The sequence below is a fragment of the Nicotiana tomentosiformis genome, chromosome 9, assembly GCF_000390325.3.
Source record: "Nicotiana tomentosiformis chromosome 9, ASM39032v3, whole genome shotgun sequence".
NCBI lineage: Eukaryota > Viridiplantae > Streptophyta > Magnoliopsida > Solanales > Solanaceae > Nicotiana > Nicotiana tomentosiformis.
Window position 1 is genome coordinate 73,734,593 of NC_090820.1, and position 18,894 is coordinate 73,753,486.

At 37.3% G+C, this 18,894-nt stretch overlaps 1 protein-coding gene and 1 long non-coding RNA gene across 3 annotated transcripts; both read right to left on the reverse strand.

Moving 5' to 3' along the window:
* Window positions 1-6,755: 6,755 nt before the first annotated feature.
* On the reverse strand, window positions 6,756-8,101 carry LOC104106096 (LOB domain-containing protein 11-like). Its single transcript, XM_009614576.4, has 2 exons — window positions 7,341-8,101; window positions 6,756-6,962 (listed from the first exon to the last, which is right to left on the reverse strand). Exons 1-2 carry the CDS (start codon window positions 7,997-7,999, stop codon window positions 6,857-6,859), a joined length of 765 nt encoding a protein of 254 aa, XP_009612871.3. The 5' UTR covers window positions 8,000-8,101; the 3' UTR covers window positions 6,756-6,856.
* Window positions 8,102-10,241: 2,140 nt separating this feature from the next.
* On the reverse strand, window positions 10,242-14,113 carry LOC108946825 (uncharacterized). 2 transcript variants are annotated; one of them, XR_001971194.2, is made up of 4 exons: window positions 14,026-14,113; window positions 13,895-13,936; window positions 13,656-13,771; window positions 10,242-11,311 (listed from the first exon to the last, which is right to left on the reverse strand). It is a non-coding gene; the product is annotated as an uncharacterized lncRNA (long non-coding RNA). The 2 variants fall into 2 exon arrangements; XR_001971193.2 differs by having other exon boundaries at window positions 13,895-14,081.
* Window positions 14,114-18,894: the final 4,781 nt, after the last annotated feature.

The window sequence follows — 18,894 nt, forward strand, 5'->3', positions numbered from 1 at the left end:
AAACAACATATTATAAATAGCCAAGAGTAGTACCACTCGGCATATACAAAATAATTTCCCAAGACCCGAAATATCACTAAGTCACAAGCTGCTATAATCTATGTAGCTCTATACAAAAGTCTAAGGATAATAAAGAAAGTATCTAGGCGAGGGAGTAGAAGGGGACTACGAAGATCTGCGGATGCAAGCAGAAGTACCTTGAAGTCTCCTAGAATTAGCAGCACGCACTAACCCCAAGGCTGATAGATCGTACCTGGATCTGCACACGTAAATATGTGCAGGGAAGGGCATGAGTACACCACAATAGTACACAGTAAGTGCCAAGCCTAACCTCGGTCGAGTAGTGATGAGGTCAGGTCAAGGCCATACCGGAATAAATATATTAAATTAAACAGTAAAAAGATATAAGTAGAATTTATGGTAACACAGTTAAAGAAAATTTTTGAAAATTTAACAGTTAAGGGAGCCCTCGGCTCAAAACAAGGTAAACACAAGGGGAAATCTCTCGGGATACTGTCTCATAGTTTCAAATGAATATGCAGTACAGGGGGATCTCCCGGAATACGTCCGTAGTCCCAAAGTAAATATGCAGTACTAGGGGATCTCCCGGAATACGTCTGTAGTCCCAAAGTAAATATGCAGTACAAGAGGATCTCCCGGAATATGTCCGTAGTCCCAAAGTAAATATGGAGTACAAGGGGGATCTCCCGGAATACGTCCGTAGTCCCAAAGTAAATATGCAGTACAGGGGGATCTCCCAGTATACGCCCGTAGTCCCAAAGTAAATATGCAGTACAGGGGGATCTCTCGGAATACGTCTGTAGTCCCTATTTAAATATGCAACGCAAGATGAAATGAAAGGTATGACATCGAGTTATACAGCTTATACTGGACATAGATAACGCAAATAAGGACTTAACTGAACATGACGCACAAAATGTCAATTAGGCAGTTAAAACACGTAAGCATGCTTTTCTAGTCTAAACTACACAATTAAACATATTAGTACAATTAATAAGAGAGATAATTTATGATTTTAAAAAGGTTAAACAAGATTTTTTGCAATAATAGCCCGTGTACGTACTCTTTACCTCACGTACACGGTGCCCACACACCAAATAATATCAAGATATCCTAAGGGGGAAGTCCCCAACACAATGTTAGGCAAGCCACTTACCTCGAACAGCTCAAATCAACTCTATATCACGTTCTTTCCACGAGTATCCGAATCTATTCAAAACAGTACAATACCATCAATACGCGCTACTGGAATGAATCCCACAAGAAAAACTACAAAAATTAGGCTAAAACCCAAAATTGGCTCAAACTCGGCCCCCCGGGCCCACGTCTCGAAACCCAACAAAATTTATGAAACTAGAAAGCTCATTCACTCATGAGTCTAACCATATCAAATTTACTAAAATCCGACACCAAATGGTCCTCCAATCCACAATTCCAACTTCCAAATCCCTAGGCTCCAACTTCCAATTTTCACCTTAAATACACATTAACTAGGTGGAAAAACACATGGCAAGGCAAGGTTATTGACCAAAAATAAGCACAAGGGACTTACCTCAAGAAATGCCTCGAAAATGCTCTCAAAATTTGCCCTAACCCGAGTTTGCAAAGCCAAAAATGATAAAAATCGCGAAGCCCTTCGGTTTTAATCACTGCCTAGGTATTTACTCATATTTTGGTGATTTTGATAAAAGATTTGGGTTTTAAGATTTGAGGACAAAATCACAGTTTTGCAAACTTACTCATATTTTGGTGATTTCGATAAAAGATTTGGGTTTTACTGTTATACTTGAAAAACATGACTATTTTCCGTAACTATGAACGAGTTGAGCATCATATCTTTGAGTTATTTCTTGTACCATTGTTATTAGTTTGTTAGGAACTGTTGTTGGTTATTGGAGTTGGACTCTGACCCTTGTCCCAACTCGTCACCACTTTCAACCTAAGGTTAGGTTGGTTACTTATTGAGTACATGGGGTCGGTTGTACTCATACTATACTTCTGCACCTTTTGTGCAGATGTTGGATGCTGATGTTGCTGTGTATGGCAGGAGCTGAATTTAAAGATGTACCTGCACTCCGGTCATAGCTGCCTCTAGTCCTTGGTAGCCTTAGAATTTTTAATATGTTCATGTATATTTCAAACAGATGATGTATTCATTTTATACCGGCTTTGTAAACTCTAAATCTTAGAAGCTCATGACTTGTACTACTAGTCCCTCGGAATTCTTTGTATAATAGTTCGGTTGTATTATCATTTCTTTTCTTAATGAATCTCATTTGTTGGGTTATTGTTAACTGGCTTACCTAGCGGGTTGGGTTATGTGCCATCATGGCTAGTTGGATTTTTGGGTCGTGACAAGTTGGTATTAGAGCTCTAGGTTCATAGGTTCTACGAGTCATGAGCAAGTGTCTAGTAGAGTCTTGCGGATCTGTATCATGAAGTCCATACCTATCTTCGAGAGGCTACATGGCATTTAGGATAAACTTTCCATCTTTCTTTCCTTATCATACGACATTGATTGAGCTTAAAGCGTAACTCTTTGAATTCCTTCCACACATTCGTATGCGCATGTGAGCGCTCGGTATCAGTTGTGCATCGACGACTTGTGATTATATGGATGAGGTACGCGATGTGTTTCTAGTGTTTCGGTGATAGTCCAGTCTGGAGGACTTGAGGCCAGGTTTAGACCACAACTTAGTCTCGGTAGTTTTAGTTATGTGAGTATATGGTTTTAGACTTATATGTCCGGTAGTATTTTTATGAGTGAAATTTATGGCTCGATGAGTGGTTGGATGACTATATGATGAGTATGATGTGACTGCAGGATGTGTTCAGATGGTTTGAATGTGACGAGAAGAGTTGCTTGATATGTAAAAAGGTTTATTGGGTGCTTGATTTCATTTTTGATGTGATGTATAGTCTCGAGTTATGAGTGTAATGAAGGATCTTTCATGTTGTTTAACCATGGAACGAATTAGATTCTCAGGGCTTGTTTACGAGTTCAGACTGGGGAATATTATGTGATTTCATAGTAGTTGTGGCTGTGAAAGGGTATAGAGAGATGTCAGTTTGAGGCTAAATAGGTGGGTTATCGCCTGCGGGGTAATCTACGGATGTGTGATCCTTATGATGTTGTGTGGAGGCTTTCTTTTCTACCAGTGGGTTATATTTGTGCGATTTGAGTTTGGATAGAATAGCTGACCTGGCCGTCACGAGGATGAATGCGAGATTTGCAGATGATTCGAGGTATGAGATGGTTTGTGTTACATGAGCTTATGAAATATTTAGTCGAATCTCACTGCGGTATTATGGAAGTAATGAAGTATTGTTATTGTAAGTTATCAGATGTTTATCCCATGACTTTGAGCCAAGTGGGGGAATCTGCTATCGACGATTTGATGACATGGTTACGTGTTGTATTGGTTTCGGTTTGAGGCATACTTGTGAATCTGTTACGACTTGCAGAGGTTGAATTCGAGAATGACTCGAGTAAGGGAATTTCTGGATGTGGGTTATATTACACTTTATAGGTATATGGAAATCATGGAATGATTGAGTTATATTCGTGAAGGATGTAGTGCGCATGGAGTAGGAATTTGCTCGGTTGCTTAGAGGTGTGGATTACTTCTTTGGGTGTTGTCGTGGTAATGGGGCACAGGTCGCTCGGCCCGTTGGGGCGGTGCAATTGAGATTTGAGCAGAGTGGATGACTCTCGAGAGGGTTCTAATGGATTCAAGATTTATATGTAGCAATTGAGAATTTTTTGGATTTGTATATGGCTAGAATCTGAGATTTATATTGGATGGTGTCGAGACTCGCGGTATTTATATATCATTATCGATTATACATTTCAGTATCAAGAAGGTGAAGGAAATAACTTTAGACTCACAGAAGGTCTCTTCAGAGTAGGTGTCTCGGTTGTGGTACTTTTGGGTTGCTTAAGATGGAATACAACAGCTTATGGGCCTCAGGATGGTGTGGTTTTATGCTAGGATATCTTGTGGTGAGCTTTGGGTAAGGATCGTGATGTTCTAGCAAGGGAAGTGACAACTTGAGGGTAATTCGGAAGGAACTCAGAGAAATAGGACAGCTTGGTAGTAGGTGGATCAGCACGGTAATGGATATGATCGGTTCTTTGGGGTACTTATCATATGGTGAGTCCTTACAGGTGTTTTGTGGCAATGCTCTTGTGTTTTTGCGACCAATGTGGCTTGGTTGAGTTAGAGGGATTCAGTTTTGATACCTCGGTTATGTGCAAATGGATTCCAAAGTGTTCTCGATGATTTCTACCATGGTTCGAGGTGGATATTTCCTACTAGTGTGAAGAGCATGTTGCGTATTGTAGTTTTTTCCTAGATGAGATCAAATGGAAGATTTCTGACTGATTGAGTATGTATTCTGCTGTCGACTTAGAGTTGATTATTAGATTCTAGTGCTTTTCATGTGATTGCATGATAGATGCGGTGTGTTGTGTGGGATTGAGATTTGCATGTGCAAGGTCACAGTTCAGTTTTGAAGGGAGGTTCATGAATTCTTAGACAACATGGACAGTTTCAGATGACTAGATGAATGTTATTACTACTTGGTATTGCCTGAGAAGGGTGCGCATTTCAGAAGGCGCATTGTTTTTTGACTTACGGATGCTTCATGGGTATTGCGGCACTCGCATGGTTGATTGACTGTTGATATTCAGATTTTTACTATGTGGCACAAAAGAATTAGATATGGTTGAAAGGATTGTCAGATTTTGTCGGGTTCCGAGGTGCAGGCCCTAGTTTAACTTTTTGGTTGATTTTGGGCCTTTGATTAAAGATTTAACCGTTATCGATTGGATTATTTTCTTTGGCATTATTTGATGTATTTGAGTTGCTTTTGGCTAGTTTCGAGCCGTTCGGAGGTCGGTAAGCGCGAGATAGCATTTTTGGAGTATCGTTTGTCTTGCTCGGTATTGGATTTGGCTAGTCCGAGGTAAGTAACACTTCTAAACTTGGTGCTGAGGGTATGAACTCCTGAATATACGTGATATGTGTTTGGTGTTGAGGTAACGCACATGCTAGGTGAAGGCCATGTGGGCGTGCACCGTGTGAATTGTGACTGGGTAATTTCTATGGTAGTGTGTAGTTACCTAATCTTATTTGTATCTATGAAATCTCTACGTGCTAGAGTAATTGAGTTTTGATCCATGTTAGAAATCATGTCTAGGCTATATGCTTATCCTGTTGGGACCCATTGAGGTCATTTCTCCTGTTGAGTTATTTGCTTACATTGCAATTACATACTCAGTCATACGCATTCATTTGCATATCATATCTTGGTCTTTGTTACCATTTATTGATGCATCACATCATCATTTTTGGGCTGATTTTCATGACGTTGTGAGCCCAGGAGGCTGGAGAGATTGATGACAGAGTGAGGCCGAGTGGCCTGATTGTGAGGATATTAATGGGATTAGGCTGCACATCGCAGTAGGTATTATCGATTCATGATGGTATCGGTTGCACACCGTATCAGGTATTATTGATTTATGACATGATTGGCCTATTATAGCGCTTGAGCTGGATCTGCCCTCCGGAGTCTGCACACCCACAGTGAGCGCAGGTACCTACTAAGTGCTAGTGCAAGTGCAAGTGCGAGTGCTGAGCACGAGTACCGGGAGCGAGTGCCGAGTGATTGGGAGGACTGGGTGACTGGGAGGACTGAGTGACTGTGAGGACTAAGTGTCTGGGAGGACTGAGTGAATTGATACTCTGAGAGTATGCATATGGTTTAATCACCATGTTGCATTGCATTTGACATGCACACTTGACATACATGCATAAAGATGCATTTTTCTTATGTTGTACGGCATCACGTCATTCATGACTTCTCATACACATTGACATGTAGGCATAGAGATGTACTCTCCTCATGACATCTGATAATGAAATATTTACTTGTTGAAAGATTTGAGGACAAAATCACAGTTTTACAAACTTACTCATATTTTTGTGATTTCGGTAAAAGATTTGGGTTTTACTGTTATACTTGAAAAGTATGACTATTTTCCGTAACTGTGAACGAGCTGAGTATCATATCTCTGAGTTATTTCTTGTACCATTGTTATTATTTTGTTATGAACTGTTGCTGGTTATTGGAGTTGGACTCTGACGCTTGTCCCACCTCGTCACTACTTTCAACGTAAGGTTAGGTTTGTTACTTATTGAGTATATGTGGTCGGTTGTACTCATACTATACTTCTGCACCTTGCGTGCAGATGTTGGATGCTAATGTTGTTGTGTATGGCGGGAGCTGGATTTGAAGATGTGCCTGCGTTTCGATCATAGCTGTCTCTTGTCCTTGGTAGCCTTAAAATTTTTAATTTGTTCGTGTATATTTCAAACTGATGAAGTATTTATTTCAAATCAGCTTTGTTAACTCTAAATCTTAGAAGCTCATGACTTGTACTACCAGTCCTTAGGAATTCTTTGTATAATAGTTCGGTTGTATTATCATTTCTTCTCTTAATGAGTCTCATTTCAATTGGTTTATTGTTAACTGGTTTACCTAGTGGGTTGGACTAGGTGCCATCACGGCTAGTTGAATTTTTGGGTCGTGACAATATATTTCCTATTGGTAAATAAAACTTTTACTTACCAAAGCAATATGCAATTTTGCTTCCATGATCAATTAATGCCACTGGAACATTAAAAGAATTAATTATGGAGTCATTAATTAGATGACACCTTGACGTTTTATTCATACATGTAAAACGGAATCTCACACATATATGAACATTAATGGAAATGGTAAAAGCAAAGTTCAAAGAAGAAAAAATTGCAATAATAGTCAATTCTTGTCACAACGTAACTCTGCTGGTTAGGCTGAAGCAAGCAGCTGCATTCCTCAGCTCATTCTGAGACAAATTCTCGAGAGATTGTGTATCCTTCCAAGATGATTCGGAGCTGCACATGATCAAATCAATTTAAATATTACTATTATTCAATATATCTTTTACAACTTTCAAAAATTCTTTGAATATTCAATTTTTAAATTCTGATGTGTTATTTTCTATTAGTATGACACTCTTTATATATTATTCATTTCAAAATATTACTAATATTCTATATATATCTTTAACAACATTCAAAAATTTCACTGAACTATTCAAATTTTTAACCATTGAGATATTTTCTCTATCAAACTAGTAACTTTGAAACAATTAGTCCGATATTTTCTTTTACTATTACTAAATAAAATATAGTATATTTTAACTTGAGATTTTAGATTCAATGTGTAGTCAAATACAGTCATATAGATCAATGAAGAGAATACAAAGATACCTTGAGTCACATGCTTCCTTGGTTTCAACATAAGATTGCCTATCATCAGCCATAATATTGTTGAAGGGGTTAATTAGGCACTCATATTCATGTGAAATGTCTCGTTGATCATCTCGAACTCCAAATCCAAATATTGCATGATCTGAAGCTGGAAATGCTATTGAATTATTATGGTCAAATATAGAATCAGAACCCATCAAATTAGTTTTTGGCCCACCTTCACTAGTGAAAAATGGACCCACTGATAATCCATTAACAAAAGGTATTTCAGAAGTAACGCCGCATTCCAAGGCTAATTGTTGTTGTTGTTGTTCCCTGTAGAGGGCGAGTTGAGCATAGACATAATGAAGTTCTTCGAGGGCGAATTGTAACTGCTGACGAAGGTGATAAATGTACTCCACGCAACCATAGACGGGGAATCTCTCCCACATGTCTGCCTCAAAGATGATGGATTTCATGGCGTCCGCTTTCTGATCGTCGTCATCCAATTGTTTGAGGATTTTCATAATGTTGCATACACCGAAGAGCCTATGCGCGTTTTGGAACATTTTGGGCTGATTTGAAGGGAAATAAGGAGCTAACACACACTCAGAAGAACACTTTCTTCTTTGGTACTTGCACGCAGCACAAGCAGGACTTGTCCCACCTTTTACTGTCATTTTTCAACTTTTCCAATATTAAGGAAAATATTGTTACTTATAATTAATATACTCAAAAAATGATACTACTAATTAATATTTATTGATTCAAAGCAATTTTGATCTTCTACTTCTTAAGTTGCTATGCTATAGTAAATGAGTTGCTTCTAGTGGTATTACTATATACGGAGAGTAAACAAGAAAGACGCATGAATCAGTTGGGATCTAGCAAAGACTAAGTAATAAGTAACTATTTGAAAATTCCGATTGTAAAGGGATTTTGATATTGAACGTTGAACAGTAAAAAGAGTCGTACGTACGCACGTACACAGCGAATTGAAAATATTATCACTTTTAAAATATGACAAATCCCACTTTAGTTTTTTCAGTTTATATATTTTTCTGTATATTTTAACCTATAATAATAGAATGTTAGTAACCATTTTTATCACGTTAATTATCAAATAATTTTATTATACAATTTACTTATAATTGCTTGATAGGTGATATATCTGATTGAGTATATACTCTTACAATAATGAGTTTAATTTTATGCTAATAATAGTTACATAAATAGTAAACATATTAGAAGGTTGGTTACCATTTGTTTCTCGAATTATCGCTTAATGCATATCATAAAAATTTACCTATAATTATGTTATAAGTAACCCGGTTGATTAGATTATTTTTATATTATCAATGCATCAAACATATATTCTCTATGATAAACATTGGTAACCTAATCAAAATGATAACTAATTGTTATAATAAGTTAAACTGGTTAGGTATATATGCTATCTAAAAACTTTTACGCAGTCAGTGTACTTACTTTAAATGTCAAAATCAATAGTGATGAGTCGTGTGTACTTCATTATATACATTTATTGTTCAAGTGTTATGGCAATGGTAGAAGCCTAGAAGGATATTCCTTTTCAAAAGACTCTTTGGTGGCTCAGATAATATTTGACTATTTTAGTCCAAATGAATTATGACTGAATTTGATGACTAATTCATTCCCTTCTCACCGTGGAATCTGTTATATTTGAGAATTCTCTCGACCCACGTATGTACAAAATTTCTTATTATTTTAAACCGTACTAATTAATAGTAAGACTGTTAGGTGTTGACTGTTTCGAAGATACTTTAAGAAAGTGCATGATTTGTAGAATAATTGAAATATTGTAAATGTTTATATAACAACTTAATAAGAGACCATGTATCTTAAATTATATTTCCTTTCAAAAAAAAAAAAAAATCTTTCTTTCTAAAATAAAAGATAAAATTAATTTTTTTTGCATAACCGAGAGAATATTCTAGTAAAAAGTTTGACTAGAAACATAATACAATATTTGACCGTAATGAGTATTTGTCATATTAAACAAACTTTAGTTTGACGAAATTACCTCAACAAAAAGTAAAAAGAAAAAGAAAACATCTGAAAGGATAATGAATTAAGTAACTAGATTCTTAGTGATTTGAGGGAATATTTTTTCCACTGCTTCATTTTAATAAATTGAGATAGTCAATTAAGAAGTGACGAAATAAAATAAAATAAAGTAGTAAATAGTTTCTTTCTCGGTAGACTTGATCATTTCTTATTGTGAAATTATGCGTTCTAGAAAGCCACAAACAAACTGATTAAATAATGAGATCTTATGGAACATATGTTGCCGGAGCCTCCGCCGGAGCAATAATTTTAAGAGGAGAAGGTGGAACAAGGAGAAAACTAAGTCTGCTGTCTAAAACAGCCGAGACTTGGTCAAAAGACATACTACTCCGTTTCAATTTAGATAAGGTAGTTTGACTCTGTACGGAGTTTAAGAAAAAAAAAAGACTTTTGAAACTTGTGATCTAAAAAGTTTAAAGGGTAAAAGCTTTGTGGGCCATGACATTTGTGTGGCTATAAAAGTTTCTCATTAGGGTAAAATCGGTAAAATAAAGAGTTTAAAGTTGAATTATTTTCAAATTTAGAAATGTGTCATTTATTTTGGAACAGACTAAAAAGAAAAACATCTCATTTAATTTGAAACGGAGGGAGTATTAGATTTGAACATGTTTTTGGGTAAGAGCATTTTGGGCCTAAGCCACACACTTTTTTTGAACTCACAGGCTTTGGGCCTTATTGTTGTTTCCTATCTGAAGCCAACAATGCTCCACCAGATTACTTGATCAATTTTATTCTTATCATAGGAAATATTGAAAGTTTCTAAATAATGTGTAGCAGTACATATTTTGGTTAGTATTGTCAGAGTTAGTTAGGAGATTTTTTATTCTATTTATCATTTTCTTTATTCATTGAAATACTTGTATAAATAGGAGCATGCAGATGTACAGAAAATATAAGGGAAAGAAAATACAATTGAAAATCCTATCTAGAGTTTCTCCTTTTCCGTGATGGTATCAGAGCAACAGCTCTAAAAGGATTTTTTTTTTTCAATCCTTCCTCTTTCTCCAGTTCTTTTTTCTTGTTCTAATTTTCCCTTCCAACTTCTTTTATCTCCATTTCATCCTTTTTCTGTTTCACCTCTGCTTTGTGATAATTTTTATTGAAATGGGAGATTCAAGCACAGTTTCTGGAAAATCTCCAGTTACAGTTGATGTTGTCACAGTCCATGAGAAGCTCGATCCTCTCATCCCTACTTCCTCAATTCAGCAGTTTCTACTGGAATAAATTTGATCAATATGAGTTTCGATGGAAGCAGTTATGGAAATTGAAGAAGGGGGGTTTTAATCTCTCTCTCAGCTAAAAATAAGTTGGGATTTGTCAATGAAAAATGCTCAAAACCAGCTGTTGATGCACCTTTATTCACTCAATGGATAAGGTGTAATGATATGGTTATAGCATGGTTGCTTAACTCTCTAAGTAAGGACATCGTAGAGAGTGTGATTTATTCACAAACTGTAGAAGAATTGTGGAAAGAGTTAGAGCAACGATATGGACAAACTGATGGAACCAAAATGTTCCAGTTGCAAAGGGAACCCAGCAGGATATCCCAGGGAACCACTGATGTAGCTGGCTATTTCACAAAGATGAAAAGGATTTGGGATCAGATGAAAGAGCTGAATACCTTCATGATTTGTAGCTGTGAATGCAAGTGCGGGGCCAAGGAACATAACTTCAAGATGAATGAAGATCAACAACTTATCCAGTTTTGATGGGTTTAAATGAAGTTTTTTCTGCTATTCGAGGCAATATCTTGATGATGAAGCCTTTGCCTACTACAGCACAAGCCTACTCTCTAATCCTTCATGAAGAGAGACAGAGGGAAGTGCACTCTGTCCATCAGGTATCCTACGAATCTACTGCTTTCAATGTAATGACACCAAAAGGGTCTGTACAAAAGAACAACAATGAGTATAACAGAAACAATGTGAGCAGTAACATGGAGATGAGAAGAAACAGTTTGTTTTGCAAGTATTGTAAAAATCTGGTCATGAGAAGGATAAATGTTATAAATTGCATGGTTACCCTCATAATTTCAAGTTTAATAAGCCTAAAAGGACCTATGGTAGTGAAAAATCAAATGCAGTGACTATAGAGGAAGGAGACAGACCATGCTCCTCCTTAGGTACAATCACATACTCTCATGGGTTCACAGAAGAGCAATGTGACCAGCTGATTCAGATGTTGCAATCAGTGCAAGCTGGTACTCCTGTTGCCCTAGGTTTTGAGATCAATGTAACTGCCAATTTTGCTGGTATAAGTGCTGCTATGCATGCTTTTACATCTTGTTTTTCTTCTATAATTTCTAATCCTTGGGTCATTGACTCCGGAGCTTCACAACACATGACCTTTGACCAAACCCTTCTTCATGATATAAAAGAGTTATCTATTCCTATTTTTGTTAACCTACCAAATTCCTATAGAGTGAGAGTTTATTATCTGGGTAGTCTTTACTTATCTTCACATATTGAATTGCACAATGTGCTTTATGTGCCCTATTTTAAATATAATTTAATATCGGTTAGTCAACTTTGTAGATAATTAGACTGCAATGTCATTTTTAACAAGTGTGGTTGCTTGTTACATGGCCTTTTCATGAAGAGTCTTCTTATGTTTGGTGAAGTATCTGCAGACCTCTATGTGCATATGCTGGAAGGTAACACAACTCAATCCAAGCCATCCAAGTCTATTGCTTCTAATTCTAATGTCATTCAGTCTTGTATTCCCAGAAGTCCTATTAACTCTTGTAGTTTTGTTGAGTCTAAGTCTGTTGTTGAGTCTCCTTGTTCAAGGTCTGAGTCTGTTTTAGAGTTTGTAACTGGCATTATGAATAAAATGATTCCACTTTCTTAAAACATTAGTTCAAGTAAGTTGCGGCATTATCGTTTGGGACATCTACCTTATTCAGCTATGAGAAACATAAATGGAATTGCTGATTCTTTGCAAAATCACCAAGAGTTTCCTTGTGAAATTTGCCTTATGGCACAACAAAACAAATTACCTTTTCCTACTAGTAGTATCACCTCAAAGGATTGTTTTGAATTATTACACATTGACACTTGGGGACCCTACAAAACTCCTACTTACAAAGGGGAAAGATATTTTTTGTCCATTGTAGATGACTTCTCAAGAGGAACATATACATTTCTTTTATCTACCAAATCCAATGCATTTTCTACTCTCAAAACTTTTCTTGCTCTTGTAGAAAGACAATTTGCAACCAAAGTTAAGATCATTCGTTCAGACAATGCTTATGAGCTAGGGACTAGGAACCTTCAATCAAAATATTTTTCTTCAAAGGGGATAATCCACCAAACTTCATGTACAACCACCCCTCAACAAAATGGGGCGTTGGAAAGAAAACACAAGCATATTTTGGAAACTTGTCGTGCTTTGTTATACCAATATCACCTTCCAAAGAAGTTTTGGGGAGACTGTTTGTTAACATCAACTTAGTTGGTCAATAGATTTCCCTCTCTAAAGTCTTGAATGGTAAATCTCCTTATCATGTGCTATATAAAAAATTATCATCCTACACTCATCTTAGACCCTTTGGATGTCTCTGTTTTGTTTCCACTTTAGCAAGATATAAAGACAAAATATCTCCTAGAGCTCTACCAGGTGTTTTATTAGGGTATCCTTTTGAAAAAAAGGATACAAAATTCTAGATTTGCAGTCAAATAAGATTCTTATCTCAAGGGATATGAAGTTTTGTGAGTCTATTTTTCCTTTTGCTTATGCTACCTCTTTAACAAAACTATTTCCAGCTTGTTTTCCACCTAGTGAGAGTGTTCTGCCTAGTTAATCTATTTCTCAAATGTCCCATTCTCCTTTTCCTACTACACCTTTTCAGTCTACACCCCAGGTTTCTGACTCACTCTCTTCTCCATCTCCACAGTCCATCAGACACAAGTCTTCAACTTCTTCTCCCATACCATGTACTCTTTCTACAGGCTCATCTCACTCTTCTTCCTCTTCTAGTTTTTTTACCTCTTACACAAGAAATTTTAGAACCAACAGTTGTGTTATCTCCAGTAGATGGGCTTAAGAAAATCTTCACGCACACACAATGCACTATCATATCTTTCTGATTACATTTGTGATAATGCTTGTTCAGTCATTTCTCCCAATCCTCATTTGATGCCTCTTCATTCATTTTCTTTTACTTCTATTTCACCACAAAACCAAAATATAGTGAATTCAATTTGTCAGATTACAGAGCCAGTATCTTACCAGCAAGCATTACTTTATCCAGGTTGGCAGGCTGCAATGAATAAGGAACTTGAGGCACTCGAGTCTAACCACACATGGGATTTAGTACCTCTACCAGTTGGTAAAAAGGAATTACCCTGCAAGTGGGTTTACAAAGTTAAATTAAAGTCTGATAGATCCTTAGAACGTCTAAAATCACGTTTGGTAATCAGGCGGAGATAAGTAGAGGGAAAGTATTGATTATAACGAGACATTCTCACTTGTTATTAAAATGACAACCATCCGATGTCTTTCGAGCATTGCTGTAAAAAGAAGTGGTCTTTGTGTCAATTGGACGTGAACAATGCCTTTCTTCATGAAGATTTGAGTGAAGAAGTGTTTATGAAGTTACCCCCTGGAGTTCCTTCTCCGTCTCCTTCACATGTTTGTCGACTTCGCAAATCGTTTTATGGGTCAAACAGGCATCGTGTCAGTGGTATTCGTCTTTCATCTTCCTTGGGTACATGAGGCTTTATTTCCTCACTCAATGACTACTCCTTATTTGTTAAATCTTCCGGGAGCCTGATTACCATCCTAACAGTTTATGTCGACGATATTTTGCTGACAGGAAATGACATGGGAGAAATTAATGAATTGAAATCATTTCTTAATTATGAATTTAGAATCAAAGATTTGGGAAATGCAAGTTATTTTTTGGGAATGAAACTTATGAGTAAACCTGGAGGTCTGATTTCACTCAACGCAAGTTTGCCCTTGATTTAATATCTGAATATCCCTCTTGAAGGTCGCCGTGTAATCACTCCATTAGATTCAACAGTCAACCTTTCTTCAAATTCTGGTGAACCTTTGATGGATCCAACTGTTTATCGAAGATTATTGGGAAAATTGAATTTTTTGACACATATAGGACCTGATTTGGCCTATGTTGTGCAACACCTTAGCCAATTTATGCAATCTCCATGTTTTGGCCATCTTCAGGCAGCATTACATACTCTTCGATATGTTAGAAATGATCCTGGTCTTGGGCCTTTTCTTTCATCTGAGCTGAGCTTTCATCTCCTTGCTAATTGTGACGCCAGTTGGGCAGCCTGCTCTGAAAGTCAGAGGTCCGTCAATGGATTTTTTTCTCAGCTTTGGAGGTTGTCCCATCTCTTGGAAATCCAAGAAGCAACCAGTCATTTCTCTATCTTCGGCAGAAGCGAAATATCGTTGTATGAGTCGTCTTGTTGCCGAAATAACTTGGGTTTTCCTCCTTCTTGCCGATATCTCTACACCATGACAATCAAGCTGCCATCCATATCGCTGAAAATCCCGTCTTTCACGAACAAACAAAATAAATCAAAATTGCTTGTCACTTCGTTCGTGAGAAACTCCTTGATGGTCTTATCTCACTACTAGAAATTCGCTAAAAACCAACCAACATTGGTCGGTTATGGCAAATTACCGACCAAAATGCGACCATTACGGTGTGGACGGTGTTTTGATGGTCGGAATGTCTTACCGACCAAAGTTTGTCGGAAATTACCGACCAAAGTTTGTCGGAAATTACTGACCAACTTTGGTCGGTATATTAAAACGACCATCTGACAAGTTTAATTACTTACCGACCAACTTTGGTCGGAAATATATTTTATTAATTTAATTTTACCGACCAAAGTTGGTCGGTTTAACTAAATTATATTTTTTTATTAATTATTAAAATTAAAAAAAACCGACCAACTTTGGTCGGTAATTGAAAATATATATTTTTTAAAAATAATTAAAATTAAACATTACCGACCAACTATGGTCAGTAATCTCAACAATGCAAGCAAAATACCGACCAAAGTTGGACGGTAGTGTTGAATTCTAGGAATTCAATGTTCATTAACCAACCAACTTTGGTCGGTATTTTGGAATAATTTATTTTTTTATTAAAAACCGACCAACTTTGGTCGGTTTTTCTGGGTTTAATTTTGGCATAAAATGCCTGTTTTGGCAGCTACACCACCTGCCAGCATACCAATACAACAACACAACAACAACAACACAACAACAACACCACCACCACCACCACCAACAACAACAACAACAACAACACGACAACAACAACCAAAACATTCAATAAATACTTTAAAACTAACAAATTAAAGTTTAATTGAACATAAAAATCCAAAACCAAGTTAAAACTAATTACAACTAGTTCAAAACTGGTTCTATTTGTCTAATTCAAAGTATATAAAAGTCAAGGGGTGTTTTCTACAACATCATCATCACCGTCTGATGAACTTTCATTTACAAGATAATATAGAGAACGGTCTTGTGGAGGACGGGAAGCACGATCACGGGGAGGACGGGAGGAACGATCACGAGCAGGGCGGGAGGAACGATCACGTGGAGGTCGACCCTCTGGAGATGACTCACGAGATCGGGGCAACGGAAAAGCTCCACTAGATAAGAGAGTTCCGATCTGAGCTTGCATGCCAAGGAATTGAGCATCTCTAATCCTTTCTCTTTCCTTGGCCGCTTCTAGCTCTGATGTGAGCTTTGTCACTGTCTCCCGCGTAGCGGATAGGCTCTCCCTATTAAGTTGTTCGCCTTGCGAGGAAGTCCCTATTCCTCGCATTCCACACTTATAGCGATGGAAGTTTTTAGTAGGAAGCCCGTATACCTTCCCCCATTTTGGATCGCCAACAGACTCCAACCATATTCTTTCAGCATCCTCGTCTGAAGGTTGGGTTGGCTCACCCGATTCACCAGCTGGATGACTACGGATGAATTCCTCCACGTTACTTTGGTAGCGACCCTATATTATTTTAAATTAAATCAGTATTTTAATTTTTTTATAAAAGTAAATTATAATACTTAAATAAAATTGAAAGCTTACATATGCAGTCGAGGCCCGGTCCTCGACCCACCTATCTTGATCCCCCTCTTTCTTCTTCTTCACAATATGTGTCTCCTTGAATAGCTCATCATGACTCATTGGATGCTCATACTTCTTTTCCTGAAAACAAATTAATTTAGTTAATAAACAGAATAGATATACTTAGAAAAGTAAAATAATTTAAGCAATTACATACCAATCTTCTTTTTATTGTCCCTAGGCTGATCGCACCTCCAGTGTGCAAGGAGCCTCCCTTCTCGGATGTGCGAGCTGTCTTTCCTTTTTCGCTCCTCTCTAAGAACTCTGCGGTAAGCCATTGCCTTTACAAATCATTCCACAAATTCTCAAGTAACCAGCCAGGCCTCTTGTTCTTCTTTCTAGCATCCGAGAAAGCATCTGCCAATCTCTTGCGAGCTTTATGATGAAAATTTGTAGCCACTTCCGCGCTATAGCGGTCTTCCCATACACACTTGCTCTGTATTTCAAAAGTTAAATATTAGATGGAAACATCATAAATATAAATTATTAAACTGTTTAAAAGAACATTTATACCTTAAATTGATTGAAAATTTGCTCCTTCAGTGAGAATGGGCAATCAGTCCAAGTCGCATAAGGGCCATCATAAAGCTTTCTGATGGCATTGGTGATTATCCTCGTGGTCTTATTACCTGGCCTGAACCTGCAATTTAACAATAAAAACACATTAATATCTTAGTAAAAATGTTACAAATCAATAGACGCAAAAATAATGAATAACACTTACCCATCACCCTCAGGGACTATGATGATCCTGCCATATCGATCATAATGCACTACCTCGTCATCACCATCTGAAGCATGTGTATTAGAGGCATGTGAAGACGATGTAGGCGGGTCAGAGTTAATGCCTCGCAGGCAAAGGCCTGCAATAGATGGAGTCAATGATGAAGATGGTTGCGATCCTTGTGAATGTGACATAGCTGGATGCGACCCAAGTGGATGTGATACCGATGGCTGTGACCCGAGTGGCTATGACATGGGTGGATGCGATCCATGTGGCTGTGATATATGGGGATGTGATCCATGTGGATGTGATGCAGATGGCTGTGAGGCAGCTGGACTGTATGTCGGACGTATAGTCTTGTGGCCCTGTGATGGAAGACTGGGTGTCTGAATGAAGGTGTACGGCTCGTGATGCTGTGGCAGCTCAGTATAGCCGTGTGGTGGAGGATAAGACATAGGCATCTCTGAAAAGGGTGGACAAGAGGGAGTATTATTTTCTACCCTCCTCTTTCCCTTCCTACCCTTTTCTCGACCCCGAGAACTAGTAGGGTCAATGTTACCTTGACCCTTGCCTGCCATCTGCATAATATAATACACATTTAGATTGAAACATATAAGAAACTAGCTTTAAAACGAGAGTGCTTTAAAAAACCAAAATTTTAATCCTCATCGACGTATTGTTCCTCGTCCGAGAATTCTTCGTCCTCACTTGTTTGAGCTTCATCAGTTGATTCTTCGTCCTCATTTTCTATAATTGTTACTTCATTTATATCAACTTCTTCCATTATGCATTCAGGATGTTCCAAATCATTTTCTAACTGATCGTCCACTATTTGGTGAACATTGGAGATATCGTTTTGATATGCAACATCTAACACATTCTCGACTTCCACCCTACCTACAATATGAAAGGATCATAGCGATCATACTCCCTCGTATGATTAACCTCAATTATGTTGTATTGGTTGTGTACTCTTGTACCTCTTGTTGGATTTGGGTCAAACCACTTGCATCTAAAGAGTATCAATTTCTTATATGACCAACCTGTATATTCTAGTTGTAATATTTCTTTGACCACACCATAATAATCAATATCTCCAACTTGGTTTCCATCACCACCTTGAACCCACACCCCGCTGTTGTTGCTATTTTTATTTTTAGAGCAATCCTCTGTATGAAACTTATAACCATTCACTACGTACTTAGACATTATTGTGACATGAAGCCCAGGTCCCCAAGATATATCTTTCAAAAATTGATTTAGACCATTATTTGGATTATTTACCTACATAGAGTTAAAAAAATTCATAAGTTAGCACAACTTATGAATAAATTTTTATACATTCACTATATATGTATATATATATATATACACTTACAAACTGTTTGAACCACGTATCAAATCTCGTATATACAGCATCATAGCCAAATTGACCCACGAAGTGACTGTGACATATCAAATATTTTTAGTAGTTGCATCAATATGTAGTCACAGTAAATTTTACATTTTGATAACTAATAAATCAATACTTACTTGAGAAATGGTACAACTTCGGGACAATTTAGCAACACATGAAGTGTAGCTGACTTGTACTCCATATCACTCAAACTTCTCTTTCTAACATCCTTAGA